The sequence below is a fragment of the Leopardus geoffroyi genome, chromosome D1 (assembly GCF_018350155.1).
Source record: "Leopardus geoffroyi isolate Oge1 chromosome D1, O.geoffroyi_Oge1_pat1.0, whole genome shotgun sequence".
NCBI classification, from domain to species: Eukaryota; Metazoa; Chordata; class Mammalia; order Carnivora; family Felidae; genus Leopardus; species Leopardus geoffroyi.
Window position 1 is genome coordinate 66306655 of NC_059329.1, and position 25515 is coordinate 66332169.

At 35.1% G+C, this 25515-nt stretch overlaps 1 protein-coding gene and 1 non-coding gene across 2 annotated transcripts in view; both read left to right on the top strand.

The window, feature by feature from the left end:
• The window catches only part of IPO7 (importin 7), a 47630-nt gene that overhangs the window by 13162 nt on the left and 8953 nt on the right, over positions 1-25515 (top strand). The window contains exons 3-19 of the mRNA XM_045484452.1: positions 1496-1649; positions 3053-3211; positions 6751-6907; positions 8425-8514; positions 12099-12193; positions 12581-12665; positions 15070-15204; positions 15870-15969; positions 17688-17764; positions 17919-18035; positions 20266-20355; positions 20769-20934; positions 21087-21247; positions 22850-22978; positions 24655-24721; positions 24801-24926; positions 25352-25449. Of these exons, the coding sequence (XP_045340408.1) occupies positions 1496-1649; positions 3053-3211; positions 6751-6907; positions 8425-8514; positions 12099-12193; positions 12581-12665; positions 15070-15204; positions 15870-15969; positions 17688-17764; positions 17919-18035; positions 20266-20355; positions 20769-20934; positions 21087-21247; positions 22850-22978; positions 24655-24721; positions 24801-24926; positions 25352-25449 (2006 nt within the window). The remainder of the gene's footprint in view (positions 1-1495; positions 1650-3052; positions 3212-6750; positions 6908-8424; positions 8515-12098; positions 12194-12580; positions 12666-15069; positions 15205-15869; positions 15970-17687; positions 17765-17918; positions 18036-20265; positions 20356-20768; positions 20935-21086; positions 21248-22849; positions 22979-24654; positions 24722-24800; positions 24927-25351; positions 25450-25515) is intronic.
• LOC123602813 lies at positions 20504-20687 on the top strand. Its single transcript, XR_006714581.1, has one exon. It is a non-coding gene; the product is annotated as a small nucleolar RNA SNORA23 (small nucleolar RNA).

Below are 25515 nucleotides of genomic sequence, written 5' to 3' on the forward strand. Positions count from 1 at the left end.
GAGAGAGAGAGGGAGAGAGTATCCCAAGCAGGCTCCACACTCAGCATGGAGCCCTAACTGGGGCTCAGTCTCATGATCTTGAGATCACAACCAAAATCCAGAGTCAGATGCATAACTGACTGAATCACCCAGGCTCCCTGAGTCAGTGTTCTTTATTGTAGATGTAGTTTGTCTTAAAACTTTTGTTGAAGGGTATTTTAATGTGTAGTATTAATCTCTTTTGCAATACTAAGGGTATTTTAATGTGTAGTCTTAATCTCTTTTGCAATACTTTTAAGGTGGGATATTATTTTAATTCCCAAGATAAACAAAGTAGAATGTAAAAATCATAGATGTATTAGTTATCCTTATTCAAATAGGTGTAAAACTCCAGGTAAGTGTTAATTACTAATCAGAGAAGAGCTGGTATTTTTTAGAATTTAGTAATTGATTAATTTTGAATAATTTCCCTTTCCTGTACATCTTATGCATTTGTGATTGAAGGTTCTCTTATGGGAAGGGGAGGACTGGATTAAAAGCACTGTTAGCAATCTAGTTCATGTTAACTAGCAATGTTCAAGATAGCAGTGTGATTGGTAACACAAAATAGGTAATCTGTAATTTTTGAACATAGCAAATTCTCCCATAAAATAAAATGAATTTGAAGTAGTACAATTGCATATTAATGAAATGCTTAAATTTGTAGACTAGAGATTTTTATACTATAATTTTTCTATGATAAAAATAACAGCCTTTGTACGTCTTAGTCAGTTTGGGCTGCTGTAACAGAATACCATAGACTGCATGACAGAAGTTTATTCCTCACAATTCTAGAAGCTGAATAGTCTTAAGATCAAGAAGCCAGCAGATTTGGTGTCTGATGAGAACCCACTTTCTGGTTCTTAGAACCTCACATGGTGGAAGGGGAAGAACCTCTAGGGTTTCTCTTTTAAAGGCATTAATCACCTACAAAAGGCCTCACCCCTAATGCTGTCACATACCTACAAAAGGCCTCACCCCTAATGCTGTCATTTAGGGGGTTAGGATTTTGACATAAACTTGAGGGGGGCCACAAACATTCAGTCTATAGTAGTGTTACTAATTGTAGAAGCTATATTGGTATGTGTATGTGGTTTTATCTTTAGAGGCTTCATTTAGAAAATTGATAAAGTGAAATTAAATAGCTTTCCGACAGAAAACAGGATAAAAAATATTAGGAATAAATGTGATGTAAAAAGTCTTTAGCAGTTTTGTTTGTATAGTGTGTTTATTTGCAGAGTTCTCTAAGGCTATATGTTTAATAATAACTTTATGGATCATAACAGTAGCTAAGAATTAAACTTGTATTTTGATTATCAACTTTTAAAATACTAGAAGGCAGTATTTTGTTTTTAAAAAAGGATAGCTTTACTGACAGTGGTTGGTCCGAAAGAAATAAATTGAGGTGTGGACACTTATAGGGGTATTCACAATGCTTTCACAGTAAATACTGCTGTCAAATTTATCTACATTTTAGGTGTTATCTATTTGAAAAATATGATAACACAGTATTGGCCTGATCGGGAAACAGCACCAGGAGATATATCTCCTTATACTATTCCAGAAGAAGATCGACATTGTATTCGAGAAAATATTGTAGAAGCTATTATCCACTCTCCTGAGCTCATCAGGTATATGTATATTTTTAAAACTTACCCATTGTTGCAGGTATATAATTTGTGGAGTTTGGGAGGGGGTCTTTCCAGAACATAAAAACCTGTCTTTTTTTAAATTTTTTTTATTTTTTATTTTAGAGAGAGAGAGTGAGAGAGAGAGCACGCGCACAAGCAGGGAAGAGGGGCAGAGGGGGAGATAGAGAATCTCAAGCCCCTGCTTCGGGCTTGATCTCACATAACTATAAGATCATGACCTAAGCTGAAATCAAGAGTCAGGTGCTTAACTGACTGAGCCACCCAGGCGCCCTTAAAAACCTGTCATTTTTATAGCAGTAAACTTAACAAATGCTGTTACAGGCAAATTTCTTTTTATTTAATTTTCTTACTGTGATTTGTACACTTATAAAACCTAAAGGTTTTAAACTTCCTGTAAAACTTGTGAAACATAGTGTGATCAGGTAGACACAGGTAAAAGAAAACTTTAGAATGCTGTCATATGTTATATTTTATAGTCTTGGTTGTTGGTTTTTTTTTATTTTTTTATTTTTTAAGTTTATTTATTTTGAGAGAGACAGAGACATGTAAGTGAGGGAGGGGCAGAGAGATGGGGAGAGAAAAATCCCAAGCCGGCTCCATGCTGCCAGCATAGAGCCCAATGTGGCGCTCAAACTCACGAAACCGCCAGATCATGACCCAAGCTGAAACCAAGAGTCGAATGCTTAACTGACTGAGCAACCCAGGTGCCCCATATTTTATAGTCTTGATATTTAAAAGCTCTTATTTTTATATAATTCTGCAGAATTTTCAATGAGAATAACTATGTTCTAAATGAAACTCGTCAGTTGATGATAGGGGTGAAAAATAAAAAAATAAAATCACCTGTATTAAAAAAAATTTTTTGAGGGGGCTCCTGGGTGGCTTGGTTGGTTGGGCAGCCGGCTTTTGGCTCAGGTCATGATCTTGCAGCTCGTGAGTTTGAGCCCCGCATCTGGCTCTGTACTGACAGCTCGGAGCCTGGAGCCTGCTTTGGATTCTGTCTCTCCCTCTGTCTCTACCCCTTCCCTGCTTGCACTCTGTCTCTCTCTGTGTCAAAGATAAATAGACATTAAAAATTTTTTTTTAATTTTTTTATTTTTGAGACAGAGGCGGGGGAGAAAACAAGGGAGGGGGCAGAGAGAGGGGGAGCCACAGAATCCAAACCAGGCTTCAGGCTCTGAGCTATTAGCACAGAGCCTGATGTGGAGCTTAAACCCACAAACCCCAAATCACCTTGTAACATTTGTTGGGTTTCTTTTAAATCAGTAGGAACAGGTAGATTTTGCTCAGTGGCTTACTTTTGTCTAAACAGCAGTTTTCTTGGAGCAGAATTTTATCTAGGTAGCATTTCTTCCTCTTTATTGTTTATTTTTGACTTTCAGGGTACAGCTTACTACATGCATTCACCATATCATCAAACACGATTATCCAAGCCGCTGGACTGCCATTGTGGACAAAATTGGCTTTTATCTTCAGTCTGATAACAGTGCTTGTTGGCTAGGAATTCTTCTTTGCCTTTATCAGCTTGTGAAAAATTATGAGTAAGTGTCTCTCAATTCCTACAGAGATTTGAGAAGTAGGAAAAGCTTGGAAATTTTAAGGTAGTCTGTTTGAACATCTAAAATTACATTTGGTATATAAATATTAGTGAATTTTATGTTGATTTTAATTCAGTATTTTCTTTTTGAAATAGCATTCTTATTTTAATTCTACAATTGCTTCTGTTGATTCAACTAAGAAACTCCTTGTGCCCTTTTTTCTTGCTATGTTTCCCTATTCAAAAACTGAGTTATCTTTAATTCCTCAATATGGGCTCATCAATTTGTGCTGATTAAAGGCCTAAACTAAACATGAGCTTTTTTAAAATGTGAAGGGTAGCAGAGTACTTTGAGCATTAGAGCTCTTTATTTAACTTCTGGCTTTCTGTGAATTTTTTATCTTAATTTGGGGTCTTGATAAGATCCTTTAAGAAAGATATGTTGAAATTTCATATGATCATTTTTAATCATTGTATTTTGAGGGATCCTGTTTCAGTGTTTGCATATTTGAACAAATTACAGTTCATATAAGTAAGTAGTATCAGTAAGACACATTTTAGGTTAAGGGATCATTTTAGATTTGGGTTTAGGGATGAGAAAAAATACATAACCTTGGAAGTTGAGGCATAGCACTAAAGGTGGTAAGCCAAATGTTGAAGGGATTATCTCCAAGTGTATAGTGAAAGTAATGAAATTTGTAGGCACTTAAAAGTTTTGATACTAGAAAATTATGAGGAAGGCATGAGGAACACTTAACACCATGATGGTGGCTTTATTTCCAGTCCTAACAGCTACACAGATGCCATTGTGAGCCCTCTAATTCTGGGGCTTGTAGTTAGCCTCCAATATAAATACCCTTTTTGGGTCCCAGCTCAAAGTAGCTGATGAACTGCTGCTTTTCTTCTGAGCAGGAGAGAAATATACCATTTACAGCATTGGTACTGGTGTTTTCTTGTGTTCCCACCAGCTACCCATCTTCCTGCTAAGGAATGTTCCAGCTGTTGCTCCAACCTCTGTCAGAGTGCCAGTTGTTGTAGTTCTGGTAAGTGAGTGATTAAAATGAGAGAGAATAACAATAATCTGTTATTGTCATTGAGGAGGTTCAAGTCTCTCCTGTCCTATAATCTTAGCAGGAGAGAGTGTGACAGGGATTTTTTTTTTAATGGGAGACATAGGAGGCTGCTACAGTATTGGAATTCCAGTTCATTTTCCGCCAGTGTTGATTGTGGAGCACAAGGTGTTCACAAGGGATCTGTGTGGACTGAAGCAGTTCTAAGAAAATTCATGGAGAAATTGGAAGTTGTGGTGGTCTTCAGGAGCATAGATCCTCAGGAAATGCTTGTCAGTTGAAGGAGCACAGAAGGAGCATTTGAAGAGGAAAGCATGTCACACCATACGGAGTAGTATGAACAAAGAAAGGTACAGAGGTGGAAATGAGATACTGTCTTTAGTGGGTAGTGAGGAGACCACTAAATGGTATGGATAATTTCTGTTGAGAGGTGGGGGATAATTTTGGTCTGGTAATTGGGACCATGTTAAAGAGAGTTTTGAATGCCATGATGGAGAATTTGGATGTGATTCTTTTAGATGCTGATATACCATTGAAGATTTTTTTTGTTTGTTTTTTAAGAGAAAAGTGATGGACTAGTCCTTAGGATTTCTGGTGAGCCTGGCTCACCAGATTGTCACATTGTAGCCTTGTGGTAGTCCGCTTTTATTAGTGTCATATTTTCATGCTTTCAGGAACTTTTCAGGTCTTATGGGATAGTGATTTGTTTCCTATCATAATTATTTTCACATACCAGTTAGTTTAGATTAGCAAGTAATACCATCTAACTTCTAGTCCTCTCCTTGATATTGAGAGGGAGGTAGGAAAGAAGAATGTGTAATATGAAATGGGTAGTCAAACCCTCTTAATGTGAGTGATTATCTGGGTTGGATAAGTGGAGAGAAGCACCTAATATAGTTCTACCTTTATTGTTAAAAGGAAATATTTTTTTTTAAGGAAATATTTTCTATAATTACTGTAGTTTATATAATCAGATTGGAGAGTGCAAATGGCTTCCTTTCATAAACTGTTGTGGTTTTTTTTGACTCAACTGTGCAGATAATGTTTTAAAATGTATGCTACATGTAATTTCTTAGCACATTAAAATAGTACTTAAAATAATGTCAGTTTATTGTTTAATAGTCTCTGTTGTTATTAGTGAGAACATTTGTCTTGGCGTTTTTTTATTGTGAGCAATTTACTTTGGTTCTAATTTCATCCAGTAGGGAAAAAGAATCTGGCTTTTTTACCTTTACCTTTTAAAAATATGCTCAAATATACAATTCTTAAATACATTTTCTTCCTTCAGGAAGGCTACCAGTAGATAAAACTGGAGTCTGGTAGGGAACACCAATTTAAAGTGGTTTAGATTAATCTGAAAAGATAAATTGTGTCTTTTAGAATAATGACTTAACAACTAGTCTGTATTTTGCAGAGCTTTTCTTCCTATTCCTTAATGAAGCTGGGGTGTCTTTCCTATATTTCTAATCCATTAAGTTATTTAAAATTTTTTTCATTGAAGCATATTTGACAACTTTTTTAAGTTGAAGTATAGTTTAATTTTTTAAAAAACCAACAGACCTTTTTAAATAATACTGTTAAAAGGCCGAGAAATCTCTATGCGGAAATTTCTCACTTAGGTCAGCAATTCTTTACCCACATCCTTGAACAAATGTGATTCCAAATTCAAGATTTTTTGGATTTTAGAAAGGTAGCAAGGTTCACATAATACATGTTAAACACTCCTTTTGAAATTGAACCATCACTCAGTAGTCAAACACATTCTTGTTTTTTTCAAACACATTATTATATCTGCTATGAAATGTGTGAATATCCACTCTAGATGGGATAAGTGAAGGTCATAAATAGCCTTTTGAGGTCAGGTTTTGTTGCCAGATAGGTTACAAAAGACCTTCCTGTTTATAGTACTTTTAGAAGTAGAATATTTTCTGCCTTATAGATCCATTTCTGCCTTAATGGCCTTGGTATGTAAATAACAAGGATGGTAATATACAATTGATTTTATGTCAGCTGCTAATATTTAAAAGTCAAGTCATTGTAGCTCCTCATTTGTATCAGTATTCACAAATAGAGATTGCATAGTGACATGGTTAAGAGGACAGATCTTTGATCTTGACTGATGAGGTTTATACCTCGATGAGTATACAGGGAAGGATACTTCTTTGTGCCCCAGTTTCCTCAAACCATGGAAGTAAGGATGCTAATGGAGCCTTGAAGATTATCGGCTTCATAATGAATGTTCAGAAAATTTTAAATATTTTATTATTATTTCAGGGTTTTCTTAAGTTGCTTTTGCTTGTGATTTGGTTCCATAGTTGGTTTTTCTTTTTCTTTCTAGGAATCTAAAGTTGCTTAGGAAGTATTTGTTTATATATTTATGTGAACAAACAAGCAGTTTAATTTTGTAACTCATACATATAAATAAAATTGTGAAATAAATTCTTACAGAATTAGTTTGTATTCCTACCCAAAGGTACAAGAAACCAGAGGAACGGAGTCCACTGGTAGCAGCAATGCAGCATTTTCTGCCAGTTCTAAAGGACCGTTTTATCCAGCTTCTTTCTGATCAGTCTGATCAGTCTGTCCTTATCCAGAAACAAATTTTCAAGATCTTCTATGCTCTTGTTCAGGTAATTTTTATAAAACCGTTTTTATATGTAATAAGTCTGTCTTTGCTACATTAAAAAATAAAGAATTTCCATGTCTTAATTTCATGTGAAAATCTGGATCAAGTAGATCTCTTGCTAGTCAAATATAAATCGCCAAAATTGTAAGTACATTAAAAGTCTTAACAAGCACACTTCCCTAAATACACAAACAACTCCAATAAATCTTAAATTACAACTGGTCAATCTTAAGCTCCCTTAAACCATCTAACACTATTTACAAAATCAGTAAAAAATATTTATGCCTTTCACCTTAAGCATTCACAAAGTCTGAAAATCAATTACTGAAATTACAGTTTATATCTAGCATGAACCTGATATTCCAAATGTACCTAGATTGTCCAAGTAATTACGAAACCTATTCCTAAGCTTAACACAAAAATGCTAGTACTTTTGATTTACTTGACTGGCACACAATAATGGGCTTCATCATTTTTACATATTCTAAGTCTGCGATAAAAGATATCCACTAAGAAAGTGATTGTATGTATATTCTCAGTGGGATGTAATTATTTATATGAAACCGTTTTTGATCAGTATTAAAAGTCTGGTTCTTTTTGTGCCATGTAGCCAAAGAAGGATTCATCTCATCTACTAGGACCTTTGGTTCAATTCATGCCCTTGCTTAACTTTTAAAATATCATTTAAATAGAACTGTGACTTCCCCAAAGATTGTAACTGACTCTATTGTTTGGTTGGATTTTGCATTTCTTTGCTAAATCTGTAGATTTAATAGATTTAGACAATCTCTTATCTCCCAGTCTTAAGCAAAGAGCACTTGAAGTGATTCGGATATATACTATCTATACTGTTTTCTTTTGTTTTCTAGTTGGTAAGATTATAACTTTTTTAGATTGTTATTTTTATAAATTGTTCTAGGGCATAGGACGAAATAGTTACCTCCCCAACTAATTTTTTTGACACCAGCATACCCTGGTATCAAAATATAGCCCTGTCTCACTTGTGAAAATAGATAGATACCCTAAAATTCTAAATAGGATATTGATTTTATGAGCCCATTAAGAGGATTTATCCAAGGAACAGAGTGGATCAACAGATCAGTTTTTGTGATTAACTCATATTACATGAAAAAAAATCATGTAATCATGTTTAAGAATATCAGATAAAGCATTTGATCAAACTTAATAAGCATTGCTACTTAAAACAACTCTTAAGAGTCCTGGAATAGAGATTTTCTTCACTTGATAAAAGACATTCACTAGAAGTCCATAATGTCACTCCTGTGGTGAAAATAAAACATACTCCCAGTAATTTGGATGACAAGGATGCCTACTGTCATTGCCACAACTCTCCACTGTAGATAACTGACCAGATCAGCCAAATGAGAAATTTGGTTGGGTACTAAAAACAGGAATTATGGATTAAATGAAATACTTTTTGTGGGTTTTGTGAAGAATTAAAGGAAGTCAGATTTTCTTTTGTAAGGATTTTTAAATAATTGATTCTTGATTTTCATTCAGTATACACTACCACTGGAACTGATAAACCAACAGAACCTGACAGAATGGATAGAAATTTTAAAGACTGTTGTGAACAGAGATGTACCTAATGTAAGTAAGTCTCCTTGTGTTCTTAACATTACTAAAATACTTAAGTATCTTTTGAAAAAAATTTTTTTTTTTTAATTTTTTTTTTTTTCAACGTTTATTTATTTTTGGGACAGAGAGAGACAGAGCATGAATGGGGGAGGGGCAGAGAGAGAGGGAGACACAGAATCGGAAACAGGCTCCAGGCTCTGAGCCATCAGCCCCGAGCCCGACGCGGGGCTCGAACTCACGGACCGCGAGATCGTGACCTGGCTGAAGTCGGACGCTTAACCGACTGCGCCACCCAGGCGCCCCAATATCTTTTGAAAATTTTAACTGATCTTTCCTGTAAATTTTTTAAGAGTTTATATAATTCATAATACAAATTATTCTAGATGGAGAGACCACTTTGTTTACATATGTGCATATACTAAGTAAAAAATTATAAAGGGTTATTTCATATATTATTATTTAGGTACGTATATATATCTCTTTATCTTTATTCTTCTGTTTCTTTTCAGTTTTTATTTATTAATATTAAAAATCTTATTTAGGTTTTATTTTATTTAACTAAACTCTACACCCAGAGGTGGGGGTCAGACTCACGACTTTAAGATCAAGAGTTGCACGCTCTTCATCACCTCACATAGTTACAAAATTCTTTTCTTATGATAAGAATTTTAAAGATCTACTCTCTTAGCAACCTTCAAGTATACAGTACAGTATTGTTAACTATAGTCAGTATGCGGAACATTACATATCTAGAACTTCTTTATCTTATAATTGACAGTTTATATTTTTTGACTACCTTCTTAAATTTACGATGGTAATCATTTCACAATATATGCATATATCAAATCATTGTTACACATGTTAAGTTAATACAATGTTATATATTAACTATGTATAATTTTAAAAGACACTCATTGTTAGATTTTAACCTATTAATTTATCAGACACTTATGAACCAGGGGAAGAATTTGGCAAATTAGTAAAACTTTGTAGTTAGTTACATTACTTGTTTTTTTAAATAACAACTTTATAGAGATAAAGCCCACATGCTGTAAAATTCACCTTTTCAAAGTATACGATTCAGTGATTTTTAGTACAGAAAGAATTGTCCAGCTGTGTTTTTAATTTAATCACAATTTTATTTTATTTTATTTTATTTTATTTTATTTTATTTATTTTTTTTTTAATTTTTTTTAAGCTCTATTTTATTTTATTTTATTTTTTTATTTTTTATTTATTTATTTATTTTTTAAATATATTTTTTTCGGGGCGCCTGGGTGGCGCAGTCGGTTAAGCGTCCGACTTCAGCCAGGTCACGATCTCGCGGTCCGTGAGTTCGAGCCCCGCGTCGGGCTCTGGGCTGATGGCTCAGAGCCTGGAGCCTGTTTCCGATTCTGTGTCTCCCTCTCTCTCTGCCCCTCCCCGGTTCATGCTCTGTCTCTCTCTGTCCCAAAAATAAATAAACGTTGAAAAAAAAAAATTTAAAAAAAAAAAAAAAAAAAAAAAAAAAAAAAAAAATATATTTTTTTCAACGTTTATTTATTTTTGGGACAGAGAGAGACAGAGCATGAATGGGGGAGGGGCAGAGAGAGAGGGAGACACAGAATCGGAAACAGGCTCCAGGCTCTGAGCCATCAGCCCAGAGCCTGACGCGGGGCTCGAACTCACGGACCGCGAGATCGTGACGTGGCTGAAGTCGGACACTTAACCGACTGCGCCACCCAGGCGCCCCTAATCACAATTTTAAAAATAACAGCTATGTTTCTTTATAATCTGGTTCTCTAGAGAGGTAGGGGAATTCATAAGTCCCAAATACATAAAATGTTTTTAGTGTTCTTACATACCTTATTTAATCTTCAAAAAATCCCTCTGAATTTATTTTTAAAAATTTTTTTTAATGTTTATTTTTGAGAGAGAGAGAGAGAGAGAGCGCACGCATGAACGGAAGAGGGGCAGAGAGAGAGAGAGAGAGAGGGAGACATGGAATCCGAAGCAGACTCCAGGCTCTGAGCTGTCAGCACTGAGCCCGATGCAGGGCTCGAACTCAACTGTGAGATCATGACCTGAGCCGAAGTAGCACACTTAACCGACTGAGCCACCCAGGCGCCCCTCTGGATTTATTTTAAATAGAGACCTAGAAGGGTTATGTAATTTATCCAAAATAATTTTATTAGTGGCATAAGTGAGACCAACCTCATGTTCTGTGGTTTATCGCTTAAATTTTTATCTTAAAGAAAAAAAAACTGTGTAGAAGAAATAAATAGGACATTTCTCCCACTCTGCAGGAAACTGTACACATTTAATAGGTACAACATATAATTTTGTTTATTTATTTTGAGAGAGAGAGAGCATGGGCAGAGAGATTGAGGGAGAGAGAGAGAATCCCAAGCAGGCTTCACGCTATCAGTGCAGAGCCTGAAGCAGGGCTCAGTCTCACAAACCATGAGATCATAATCTGAGCCTAAATGAGTTAGATGCTTAACCCCTTGAGCCACCCAGGCACCCCTATAATTTTTACTTGTTATTTAATTTTTCATTTTGATTTTAGAAAGCATGAGAGGGGGAGAGAGAAAGAGAGTGAATCTTAAGCAGGCTCCACACTGAGCGTGGAGCCCGACATGGCGCTTGATCCCACAACCCTGGGATCAAGACCTAAGCTGAAATCCAAGAGTCAGTTGCTGAGCCACCCAGGAGCCCCACAAAATATAATTTTAAAATTTTCATTTATATACTCTGTACTTTTTGGGTATAATTTATAAATATGCACATACTATAAATATCCCAGTGAGTTAGCAATTATAAGTATCCATGTAATCTCCTAAAATATTTGCTGGTAGTTAGCTTTAGTCATTCCTACCATTACCATTCTTATTTATGGCACCATAGATTAGTTTTGCCTGTACTAGAACTTAATAAAAGTAATTATTTGTACTTACCTTCTTTTGCATAATGTATTTATGGTATGTATTCATGTTGTGTGGTAATAGTTTGTTTCTTATGTATTCATGTTGTATTGTAGTAGTTTGTTCTTTTTTATTAGCAAGTAATATTTTGTTGTGTGGATATACTACAATTATGTATTCATTCACAAGTTGAGGGACATCTGGGTGGTTTCAGGATTTTAGTAGTACAAATGAAGCTGGTATGAATGTTCTTACAGAAATCTTATAATCACAAATTTTCATTTTTCTTGAGTAAATAGTCTCTAAGACTACCTCCAATCTCTAGACTATTTACAACTGAATAACCATGAGTAACACTGTTCTTACTTTAGAAACATTTCATTTTACCTTTTAGAGAACTTTACCCAAATTTGACTTAAGAAAACTGAAAATTGAGGGGCACGTGGGTGGCTCAGTCAGTTAAGCGTCCGACTCTTGATTTCAGCTCAAGTCATGATATTATGGTTTGTGAGTTAGAGCCCCACCCCAGGCCCGTTTTGACATCATGCAACCTGCTTGGGATTCTCTCTCTCCATTTCTCTCTCTGCCGCTCTCTCATTCTCTCAAATAAATAAATAAACTAAAAAAAAAAAAGACTTATTTTTAAAAAAAATCTATCTTGTTATTTATTTTTAAATAAATATCTCTTTAAAGGAAACACTTCAAGTTGAAGAAGATGATAGACCTGAGTTACCATGGTGGAAATGTAAGAAGTGGGCTTTACATATCTTAGCAAGGCTTTTTGAAAGGTAAGTTTCTCTCAGTATATGATGATTTAAGTTTATTTTTTCAAGCACTTGGTTTTATAAGTGTTGATATATAAAGCAATATAGAGAAACAGTGTGGGGGCACCTGGGTGGCTCAGTCAGTTTAGCATCTGACTCTTGATTTCAGCTCAGTTGGTGGGATCAAGCCCTGCTCACAGTTGATGGGATCTCTATCTCACCGCTCACAGTTGGTGGGATCAAGCCCTGCTTTGGGCTCCATGCTGACAGCAGGGAGTCTGCTTGGGATCTCTCTCTTTTTCCGCCTACCCCTGCATGCGCACTTGCTCTCTCTCCCTCCCTCTCAAACATTAAAAAAAAAAAAAAAAAAAAAAAGAAAAGAAACTGGGTGTTTTAATAATGTTTTTTTAGATATGGAAGCCCTGGCAATGTTTCCAAGGAGTATAATGAATTTGCTGAAGTATTTCTGAAGGCATTTGCAGTTGGTGTCCAGCAGGTAAGTCTAAGAATTTTTCTAAGTTGAAACATGGTATTATTGGGTTAATTTCTGTCTTGCTTTTCATAGTTCATTGGTATCCAAAACTGCATGAACTCTGTAGCAGTTGTCATTTTTGGTCTTAGGTGTTTATTATTCTCTTTAACTTTTTGAGAACCTCAACAAACTTCTATTTATGTGAGTTATACCTAGTGGTATTTATCATATTAGAAATTAAAATTTAAGAGTTAATTCATTTAAAAATAATAAACTTCTTATATATTAACACACAATACATGTTTTTTTTTAAATAACTGTTCCCCAAATGAAAAGTTTTTAGCAAAAAGAAATGGCATTGTTAAACATTTTTACTAATATTTTTAATGTCTGGCTTAAGAAAAGACAGCTATATACTCATCTACCTATGTAATCAGTCTTTTGTTTTGGTGGACATAAATAACAGTGTGGCATGGACTCAGATAAGTTGGAAAAGGAAACGCTTTTTTTTTTTTTTTAAGTATTTATTTTTGAGAGAGAGTATGAGCAGGGGAGAGAGAGAGAGAGAGAGAGAGAGAGAGAGAATGAATCCTAAACAGGCTCAGCACTGTCAGTGCAGGGCTTGAACTTAAAAACCGTGAGGTCACGACCTGAGCTGAAGTCAGAGTCAGACGTTTCACCAACTGAGCCACCCAGGTACCCTAGAAAGAATGTTTTAATAGACTTTCACATAGTTGTGGAAATTCTTTGATAACCACATCAAAATTTGATAGTGGTAGTTTCTCTCTCTCTCTCTCTCTTTTTAAGTAAACTCTACACCCAACCTGGGGCTTGAACTCATGAGTCCAAGATCAAGAGTTACATGTTCTATAGACTGAGCCAGCCAGGTGTCCCAAGTGGTAGTTTCTTAAAGGTTAATTGCAGTACAGAGTTTGTAAGAACAAATATTTTATATTCTGTTACATTAACACCTGTTGATCTATATTGCACTTTATTTTTTAATATATGAAATTTATTGTCAAATTGGTTTCCATACAACACTGAGTGCTCATCCCAAAAGATGCCCTCTTCAATACTCATCACCCACCCTCCTCTCCCTCCCACCCCTATATTGCACTTTAAATGGATCTTTTATCCATACATGATTTTGTAACATACGGTCTTTGGAAAATTGAGTTAATGAAGATTTTCCAAATGTTAATACATTGCATTATTCATATTAAAAAGCAATTACAGGGACTCCTGGATGGCCCAGTTGCTTAGGCGTCTGACTCTTGATTTTCGCTCAGGTCACGATCTCACGGTTCCTGAGATCGAGCCCCTTGTCAGGCTCTGCACTGACAGCACAGAGCCTGCTTGGGATTCTCTCTCCCCCTCATTCTGCCCCTCCCCCACTGACACGGTTTCTCTCAAAATAAATAAATAAACATTAAAGAAAAATAAATCACATTAACTAATATCACCACTGATGTTATTAGAAATATCTTTAAATATTGGAAAGCTGATTAAGTAGATCTAAGTGTTTAGGTGTAAGATTTTGAGAATTCTAATTTTTGTTTGAAAGCTTAGATTTTAGCACCAGGAATGTATTTTTGGTTATTTTCCTTGAAGGGAAAAGGCACTTTTTGTTCATTTTTGAGGAAAGATACACAAGTCTAACCACAATTTGTCAGGTTTTCTTTCAAGTATATGGTGGTGTTTGATGGGAAAAGCTATTACTTATTTCATGTTTTCTTCCAACCCCTGTACTTTGGTATGTAGCAAAAGTGCTACACATATACTCCTCATTCAATAATATTTATATTTCTGATTCATTAAGAGTGTTCTTAAGGAGAGGTTGTTCTGCATTTAAATATGGGTATAAAGAGTATGACAGCTGCTTGTACACTTTGGTGCCTGCCACTGCTTTATTCATGTTAGGCACCAGAAGTTTTGCCACCATTGCTTTTGTACCATCGATGTAGATGTCACACAGTAAAAAGGGCAAATAAAGTCTTAGCATTGTTATGAAAATAGTTTTGACCTCATAGACCTGTGAGAGGTCTGTGGGCCAAATCTTGACAATATCAATTAGAATTAGAACTCATGGCAGACACGGTTTGGGCAAGGTTTTTCAGGGAGGTAACTAATAATATTGGGCTGTCACAAAAGATTGTGATGTGTTCAGTAAGTAACCTATGATTTTCTCTTACTATACTTAATTAGAAACTAGTCCTTTGAAATAGTATTATTTCAGTTTGTTTATAGGAATACCTTGGGATTAAATATGGTTCTCTAATACATAATTTTAAAAATTCTTTTTAAAATATGGTTATTTTATAATGATGATTTGGGTATTAAGATATGTGTGTCAGGTGTTTTGGATGGCTTAGAAGTGGTTAAAATTTCTATTTAACTTTTGGTTTTTGCTCAAAAATTTTTTTCAAAGGTTTTATTAAAGGTATTATATCAGTACAAGGAGAAGCAATATATGGCTCCTCGAGTTTTACAGCAGACATTAAATTATATTAATCAAGGAGTTTCACATGCCCTCACCTGGAAGAATCTGAAGCCTCATATACAAGTAATAATTTTCTATCTGAAATGTTTTTCTGGAAAATATAATGGAAATAACATTAATTATAATAAATGTTGAAAAATGCATATTTTGTTGACTTACGTTAGTCTAGTTCTTTTAATTGTTTTGAGAGTATAGTAGGAATGAGACCATACCTTGACATAAACTTTTAAAAGGTACTTTTTTAATATTCAGAATTTTTTTAAATTTTAATTTAAAACTATTATCTTAAAGCTTGCCTTTAAATTCTTTTTTTTTTTTTTTAACTTGCCTTTAAATTCTTTTGGTTGGCTTAAGATTATAACATTTTAATTATATAATTTGGAGTAAGCAAAGGACTGCTTCACCAGATTAGTTTTGGGGATAATTAGCTTATATACTATTTCTATGAGTAATGTATTTGCTTTATTACAACTATAGGATTTGATGGACTAAAATTTCATATTGTATTTTTCTCAGAATATTAATTGCTACCTATATACACATAAGTCTTATTTTATAATTACTTGTTTCACAAAGGGTAATAGTTGATCTGAGAATCATTACTAAAGTTTGATATTAAGCTTAAAATACATATTATAGGGTTGGTTTTGCTTTAGCACTTAAACAAAATTTGGGGTTTAAATTTGAAGACTGACTTAAGGTTACTTTTCTTAACTTTTAAATCGCAGGGCATTATCCAAGATGTTATTTTTCCCTTGATGTGCTATACAGATGCTGATGAGGAACTTTGGCAAGAAGATCCTTATGAATATATACGCATGAAGTTTGGTAAATTTTCACTTTCTTTGAAATAAAATGTCAGTAACTAAGTTTGTATAATAAACCTAGGGGAGTTTTAAGGCCTCATCTTTGGTATGGTACTGAAAAATCTTTATAGACCCCCACTTTTTGGGGTCTATTCATTACTTATGGCATGATTGTCTTTATTTATTTATTTATTTATTTATTTATTTATTTATTTATTTTAACCTTTATTTATTTTATGAGAGAGCATGAGCTGGGAAGGGGACAGAGAGAGAGGGGAAGTCACAGCTTCTGAAGCAGGCTCCAGGCTCCGAGCTGTCAGCACAGAGCCCGAAGCAGGGCTTGAACCCATGAACCATGAGATCATGACCTGAGCTGAAGTTGGCCACCCAACCAACTGAGCCACCCAGGCGCCCCCCCCCCCCTTTTTTTTTATGTTTGTTTATTTTTGAGAGAGAGGAAAGAGACAGCATGAGCAGGGAAGGGACAGAGAGAGAGGGAGACAGAATCCAAAGCAGGCTCCAGGCTCTGCGTTGTCAGCACAGAGCCCGACGCCGGGCTCAAATTCACAAACTGTGAGAACTGAGATCATGACCTGAAGCAAAGTCAGACAACTAACCACTTGAGCCACCCAGGCACCCCAATGATCTGCATTTTTAACAGACACAAATATAGTAGTGTTATTGAGTTACAGTTTGTGTATGTGTTTCTGGCATATACCAGAATTGTTGCAAATTCAAGATTACACCTTAATACTAAGTGCCTAAACTATACTTTTGGATCTCATGTCAGTCATCATATGTGTGGAAATTGAGAAGATGCATATTGGAAGCTGTATCACATGGAGTCTCTGAATGGAACTAAGGAATTGTAATTTGGCTCATGTTGAGTATTAGTTCTTCTTCCTACCAAAATCTTTTGTATTTGCAGATTATTCTTTTGTGACCATATTGTGGAAATTCTCACATTTGTAGTGTTTTATATTAAATTTTTTTTTTTTCAACGTTTATTTATTTTTGGGACAGAGAGAGACAGAGCATGAACGGGGGAGGGGCAGAGAGAGAGGGAGACACAGAATCGGAAACAGGCTCCAGGCTCTGAGCCATCAGCCCAGAGCCCGACGTGGGGCTCGAACTCACGGACCGCGAGATTGTGACCTGGCTGAAGTCGGACGCCCAACCGACTGCGCCACCCAGGCGCCCCTGTAGTGTTTTGTATTAAAGAAAATAATCACTAGGAGAAATTGATGGATTAACATTTTAATTTGTACAGAAAAGACATGAAATTAAGCTGTTGCAAAATTATGTAGGAATCTGGGTTCATTTTCATACCTTACATGTAGATTTAGACAACTTTTTTATTTACTTATATCACAGAATCTTATTTTTATTGATTTTCAACCATTTAAGAATGTGAAAAACAATTCTTATCTTATGGGCAGTAGAAAGACAGTTGATGGCCTGGATTTGGTCCAGGGCCATAGTTTGCCACCCTCATCTTGGAGATAAAGGAGATACAAAATGAGAGCGATTTGAAAGGCAGTGCTTATTTCTGCAGAGGTACTGTTGTAGCAAACTTCAAGGGACTTAAAAGTTAGCATTTAGAATAAACTTATCAGAATACCCATCTGACACCTTTTAAGGTCTGTTTTTTACAGAGCATCATTTGTAAATTTTGTGAAAATGTTTGTTGAAGAAATTTAAATTACTGGGTTTCGTATTAATTTTAAATTTATTCTTTAGATGTGTTTGAAGACTTCATTTCTCCTACTACCGCTGCCCAAACACTTTTGTTCACAGCTTGTAGCAAGAGGAAAGAGGTAGGTTGTTTAGGTAACTTTTGCTTTAATATTTAAAATTTGTTCAGGTGTATGCTCAGCTTTTAATGTTAGCCATGTAAGTCATTTTGTCTTTTTGTTTTTGTTAAGGACTGTTTGGAAATCACTTAAGTATTACTTTTCTTTTTTAATCTAGGTACTGCAAAAGACAATGGGATTTTGCTATCAGATTCTTACAGAACCGAATGCTGATCCTCGAAAAAAAGATGGAGCCCTGCATATGATTGGATCTTTAGCTGAAATACTTCTCAAGGTATTTCTTTTGTGTGCAAGTGATGTATTAACAGTTTTATTGAGATACAATTCACATACCATAATGTTCACCCATTAGAGTGTATAATTCAGTGGGTTTTATTCACAGAGTTGTATAACCATCATCCCCAAAAGTGTTAGCAGTTACATTCCATTTTTTTCCAGAGCTTTCAGCCCTAGGCTACCCCTAATCTACTTTTTGTCTTCTGTACAGGTTTACCTATTTTGGACATTTCATGTAAAGGGAATGTGCTCCATTAGGAGTAGGGCTTTTTCAGTTAGCACAATATTTTCAAAGTTCATATTGTGGCCCGTGTCAGTACTTCATTCCTTTTTGTTGCCAAATAATGTTACATTGTATTGATATACCACATTGTATTTATCCATTCATCAATGGACGGACATTTGTATTGTTTCCATTTGAAGCTGTGATCATTTATATACACGTTTTTGTGTGCATGTAATATTTTTACTTCTCTTGGGTAATACATACCTAGGATTCAAATTGCTGTCATATTTTCAGAAAGTGCCAGACTGTTTTCTGAAGTGGTGTATCATTTTATATTTTTATCAGCCATGTATGAGGGTTCCAGTTTCTATGTCCTCACTGATTCTTAGCAATCTTTTTTATTATAGCCATCCTAGTTGGTGTCAAATGATATTTCATTGTGGTTTTGATTTCCATTTCCCTGATGACTAACAACATTGAGAATCTTTTTTGATGTACTTGTTGGCCATTGTTTATCTTCTTTGGAGATATTTTCAAATTCTTCACCTACTTTTAACTGGATTGTCTTTTCATTGTTGAATTATTAAGAGTTCTTTGTATATTCTAAATACTAGATGGTTTTTATAATGATTTGCAGGTATTTCTGCCATTTTGTGGGTTATTTTACTTGATGCCCTTTGAAGTGCAAGTTTTAATATGATTTTGAAATTATGTCCAGTTAATATTTTCTTTTGCTGCTTATGCTGAAGATACTTCTTTTTGTAGGAGTTATTTTCATATTGCAAGGTAATTGTAAAATAGTGGGGTTTTCTCTTTGAAAAATTTATCTTTTAAGGAAATTTATAAACATGAATGTATCCATTTGCAACTTAGGAACATCATGCTTTTTGTGACATAAATTTTCTAGTAAATAATGACCCTGGGTTAGATTTATGTTAAAGAACCTCAGCTTAATTGTATACATTGTGTCTGGCTTCATAAATTTGAAATTTGTTTTTGCTTAAAAGCTAATAAATGATAACAAAGTTCAAGTAAATATTTAGTCACAGAATCATCCAACTCCCAGGAACCTTGTTCCATGTCACCATTTGTAGGTATATTTTGTGTATTTTTCAGCTTTTCTATATCTGTCTATCCATCCTTCTGTTAGTTTATAAATTAAAGACAATGGTTATTTGTTGTATGGAAGGCTGGGAATCTTGAGTGAGTGATCTTGGCAAGTTCAGATTTTTCTGTCTTTTTATTTTTAGGTAATTTTAGACTCACAGAAAAATTGCAAAAATAGTTCTCATTACTCTTCCCCTAATGTTACCTACCATCTTAGATAACCATCCACAATTCTCACAACCAGGAAATTAATGTTGCTGGGATACTATTCACTAATCTTACAGACCCCTTTCATGTTTTGCAAGAATTCCCTCTAATGTCCTTTTTTCTGGTCCATGACCAGTCCAGGATCCCACATTGCATTTAGTTCCCATGTCTTAGTCTTCAGTTCTTGAAGTGTTTATTAGTTTTTAATGTTGATGTAATATGCAATTCCAGGAACTCTTAAAAGCTTGTTACCACTTAGAAAAGACCCTACTTTAAGACTAATGAGAGTCTTTTTAGATGTCCAGATTACCTTGAAAGCAAGGTCTTTTCTCAGTGTATGTTATATTCCGTTAGAACTTTTCCAGAGAGGTTTTTTTCATTGTGATTTATTATAAGGCAAGGGATAAAATTAACCACACTTCCATCCTTCAAACATAATTACTGTTAAGATTTGGTGTAATTGTTTTCTAAGTAAATGAGGTAAAAAGATGAAAGAAAAGGTATTCTGTGTTTTTTGATGGTTACGTTTGAGAATGAGAAAATTAGATATTGATACTGAGGTACAAAGAATCAGAATAAATGTATGGTTTGACATCAGTAGTGATTTTTAACATTAGTGTATTTATTTGGTATTTAAGATGATTACATTTGGAATTCTTTCAAAAATAATTGTTGTTTATATTGACAGAAAAAGATCTACAAAGATCAGATGGAATACATGTTGCAGAATCACGTATTCCCTCTCTTCAGCAGTGAACTAGGCTATATGAGAGCGAGGGTATGTGTTAAAGCTGTATTAATTTATACATTTTTGTCTTGTAATGAATAACTGCTTATGTGGACTTTTATGTGGAAACTTTTTAATGCTCACCTTAAAAGCCATATTTCATGTTAGACTTCTGTTTCATGTAAGTATTTAAATGGCTGATATAATGTGTGCATAGTTTTCATCTGTGTCTGATAGCAGTGTCTGCCTGTGTTTTGCATTCAGATCTTGCTATCCACACAAACATCATGCAGCCAAAGAGTAAGTTGGGATCATAGTACTGGTCTAGTGTTGTCTCTTTGGACATCTCTACCACTGGCCAGCCTCCAGATTCCCACACAAAAAACTTTGGGAATAGAGGTACTGTAGCTTGTGGCAATTTAATATAGGATATCTATAGTAACTCATTGCATTTTTTTAAAAAGGCTTGCTGGGTCCTTCACTACTTTTGTGAAGTGAAGTTCAAAAGTGACCAGAATCTGCAAACGGCCTTAGAGCTGACTCGAAGATGTCTGATAGATGATAGGGAAATGCCTGTGAAAGTGGAAGCTGCCATTGCACTTCAAGTGTTGATCAGCAATCAAGAAAAGGGTAAAGGATTTTATCTCAAAAATAATACAGTGTTTTTATACATAATTGTACAAGGCATCTTAGGAACTTGATACCTTGTGAAGGTGCCTATGTTTATTCTTTGATATATATAAGGTTTTAAGGAGTTTTGTTTCCAATTTTTTTTCTCACAGCTAAAGAATATATCACGCCATTCATCAGACCTGTAATGCAGGCTCTTCTTCATATTATAAGAGAAACAGAAAATGATGATCTTACCAATGTAATTCAGAAAATGATCTGCGAGTATAGTGAAGAAGTTACTCCTATTGCAGTAGAAATGACACAGCATTTGGTATGTTTTTTTGAACCAATCACTTATTCATTACTTACAACAAATATTTTCAGAGTGTACTGTGTATCAGGTAGTGTTCTAAGCTTCTGACATATTTAGGCTCATTTAGTACTTTCACAGTCCTATGTGAAGAATATTCCTTTTTTTTTTTTTTTTTTTTTAAGTTTATTGTGAGAAAGAGACTGCAAGCAGGGTAGGGACAGAGAGAGAAGGAGAGAGAATCCCAAGCAGGCTCTGCGGTGTCAGTGCAGAACCCGACATGGGGCTTGAACCCATGAACCATGAGATCATGACCTGAGCTGAGATCAAGAATCTGTTCTTAACCAACTGATCCACCCAGGCGCCCCAGGAATATTCCTAACTGAGAGAAAGTGTGAACTATGAAAAGGTTAAGTAACTTGCCAAAGCTAGAACGGTGGATCTGGGATTCACCCTTCAAGTGTACACCTCCACAACACACTGGGGTGGGGGGCGGGGGGGGGGGTGTTTTTCTTTTTTTTTTTTTTTCAAGTGTATTTATTTTGAGAGAGAGAGAGCATGAGTTAGAGAGAGGGAGAGAGAGAATCTCCAGCAGGCTCTGCGCTGGCAGTGCAGTACTTGAATACCATGGAGCTTGAACCCACAGAGCTGTGAGATCATGACCTGAGCCAAAACCAACAATCGGACACTCAACTAACTGAACCACCCAGGCACACCCCTCCCCCCTTTTAAAAATATTTTGGAGATTGAGAGTGTGAGTGGGGAAGAGGGGCAGAGGGAGAGAGACCATGCCAAGCAGGCTACACGTTGAGCGTGGACTCAATCCCATGACCCTGGACTCATGACCTCAGCCAAAAAGAAATCAAGAGTCAGACACTCGGGGTGCCTGGGTGGCTCAGTTGATTAGGTGTCCAACTCTTGATTTCAGCTCAGGTCATAATCTCATGGTTCGTGGGTTCAAGCCCTGGGTCGGGCTCTGTGCTGACAACATGGAGCCTGCTTGGGATTCTATCTCCCTCTCTCTCTGCCCCTCCCACGCACATGTGCATGGTGCGCGCGTGCCCTCTCTCTCTCTGCCCCTCCCACGCACATGTGCATGGTGCGCGCGTGCTCTCTCTCTTTCAAAAGTAAATAAACATTAATAAAAAGAAAAGTCAGACATTCAACAGACTGTGTCCCCTAGGCACCCTGTGCATTATTAGCTATGACTCCACCCTTTACTTCTCAGAAGTTTCTTTGAAAATGATTGAATTTTATAACAAAAAACCTTGGTTAATATACCTGTATCTGGGCATTGTTGAATGTTAGCCAGTAAAATTAATAAAAATATTCATAATATTAAGCACTTTCTGTGCCTTGCCTCTTTTAATCCTCACAGTTCTCTATCATAAATTTCTCAAATGAGGTGTTAGGACTAACGGGTCAAGTGACTTTAAGATCACCTACTCAATGGCAGAGCCATTTGTTTGATTGTAGAGCCAGGCTCTTAATTATTATTAACCAGTTTGGTGATATTGATTGGTTTTTCTGTCCCAGTGAGAACATTTTAAAAATGAAGTTTCAGACCAAAATGTGTTTATACTGCTTTAATGGTAAGCCTAAATTATATTCTTTTGAACCTAGGCAATGACATTTAATCAGGTAATCCAGACTGGGCCAGATGAAGAAGGAAGTGATGACAAAGCAGTTACTGCTATGGGAATCCTGAATACTATTGACACACTTCTTAGTGTAGTTGAAGATCATAAAGAGGTAAGAAAATGATCCAGTGTTACAAGGTTTTGATTCAGGTTTTAGGGAATTTAGAGCCATTCTTCAACTGTACTACTGCTTTTGTTTCTTAATTATGATATACTACACATAACATAAAATTTACCATCTTAGCCATTTTTAAGTATGTAGTTCAGTGGTTTTAAGCACACATTGTTGTGCTACCATTAACCATCATCTTTCTAGTTTTCTTCTTTTACAGTTGTCTTTTGGAAAGAGAATTGTAATCATGAATTTTTTTCTAATGAAATAATTTGGGGCACCTGAGTGGCTCAGTCAGTTAAGCGTCCCAACTCCTGACTCTTGACTCTTTGTCCCTGCCCAGCTCACATGCGTACTCTCTCAAATTAAATAAACTTCATATATTTTTAAAGTTTATTTATTTATTTTTGAGAGAGCAAGTGGGGGAGGTAGAGAGAAGATCCCAAAAAGGCTCCGCACTGTCAGTGCAGAGCCCAATGTGGGCATCAAACCCATGAACTGTGAGATCATGACCTGAACCAAAATCAAGAGTCGAATATTTAACTGACTGAGCCACCCAGGCATGCCCCTCAAATTAAATAAACATTAAAAAAAAATAAAAATGAAATAATTTAAAACATAAAGGATAAAGAACAGAGAAAAACAAAACCAGTAATACCCTTTAACCACCACCTAAGTATATTAGATTTTAAAATTTCGTAGGATATCCTTTAAACTTTATTTCTAATAAGAAAAGCAATTTCAGATAGATGTAATTGAGGCCCTTGGGGTACCACTTCGCAATCTTATTTCCCTACTTCTTTCCCTTGGAAATAACCAGTGTCCTGAATTTGGTGTTTAGATTTCCAGTGCAGATATTTATATGCATAAATCATGTTTTCAGGTTATCTGTGAATTGCCTTTTGCAATATGAAATTTTTTGTAAGCTATTTATATTCTATATTATAATTGGAAATAGGTAGAAGCCATGAGGAATTCTGTAGCTGCCTTATGGTTAACAAATCAGTTTTCACTATATATTTGAAGAGTTGAAAATGTTGTAAGTATATGTATTTGAAATGGATGTCCTGGTTCTATACCCAATTAGTAAATTTTATTGTCTCGTCTCCCCACTTTTTAAACATTCTGATGCCTTCCAGGGATTTGGGATCTGATTGAGGACAATAATGACAATTAAAGAGCAATTTGTATTTTCAGTCTTTCTCAAATGGCTTGGGGCATGGTTCACTATATCTACTGTAATTACATAAATAGAGGTGACTTAAGCATTGGAGTGGTAGAAATAATGCCTTCTTTCAAATAATTTTGCTGTAAGCCACTGACAGTGATGTCTGGACTGCGATAATCTGTATATAAACACAAAAAGGTCTGTAATCTATTTGCAAAATGATGTGGCTCCTTTATTTTCATAATTACTTACATTTTCCTAGGATATTATGTTTTCTTTTTTAGGTAAACTACACATTATTGCTTTTGTTTGTTTCATCACAATGGTATTTCATTAAATTTAAATTCCTTATTGACCCACAATTTTATGAGTCACTTCAAAGCAAAGATTTAAAATGATTTCTTAAAATACTATATATTTCAATAAGCAGTGAATTACATTTATGTTATTTAATAATTTATTCAGTGGTGTGGGACAGTTACATACAATTTGTTTTCTCCTCTTTCAGATAACCCAGCAGCTTGAGGGCATCTGCTTACAGGTCATTGGAACTGTTTTACAACAGCATGTCTTAGGTATATACCTCTGTGTTTAAAATTTGCTGCTTTTTTACATCAGCAAGTGTTGTCCTAATGACTCCATACTCTCTTTTAGAATTCTATGAGGAGATCTTCTCTTTAGCACATAGTTTGACTTGTCAACAAGTATCTCCACAAATGTGGCAGCTACTACCTTTGGTATTTGAGGTTTTTCAGCAAGATGGGTTTGATTACTTTACAGGTAAGTCAAGTCAGTAACTCAGTAGAAATACTGAGGATTTCCCCCAATTTGATTCATTTTTAGTATATAACTTAAACATATGCTTTTGAGTATTATAAGTGCTCCATTGTTTAGATGTTATCACTAGCAGTTAATGCTCAAGGACGATAACATTGATACCCATTTTATATTTGATTTAGTTATCCTTTTAGGTTTGTTTTCTTTAACACATATTCTCACCTTCCTGCCCCCTATTAGTCTTTTTTGTATAATAATCATCTTTGCATAATACAGATCAACTATAAGGGACCACACAGTTTCATATTTGCTTTCTTTTTCTAAGATTTTTTCAGAAACAAAGCATTTATATTAGTAAAGATATTTAAATTTTATTAATTTTTTGGTTTAATTCATTTTTAATGTTTTTATGCTTTTTATTAATACAGATATGATGCCTCTGCTTCATAATTACGTAACAGTTGATACAGACACACTTCTGTCGGATACCAAGTATCTTGAAATGATATATAGTATGTGTAAAAAGGTAGGTCATTTTTACTAAATGTAAGGATATATTTCATCAGGCTGGTAGTACAAAAAGTATGCAATT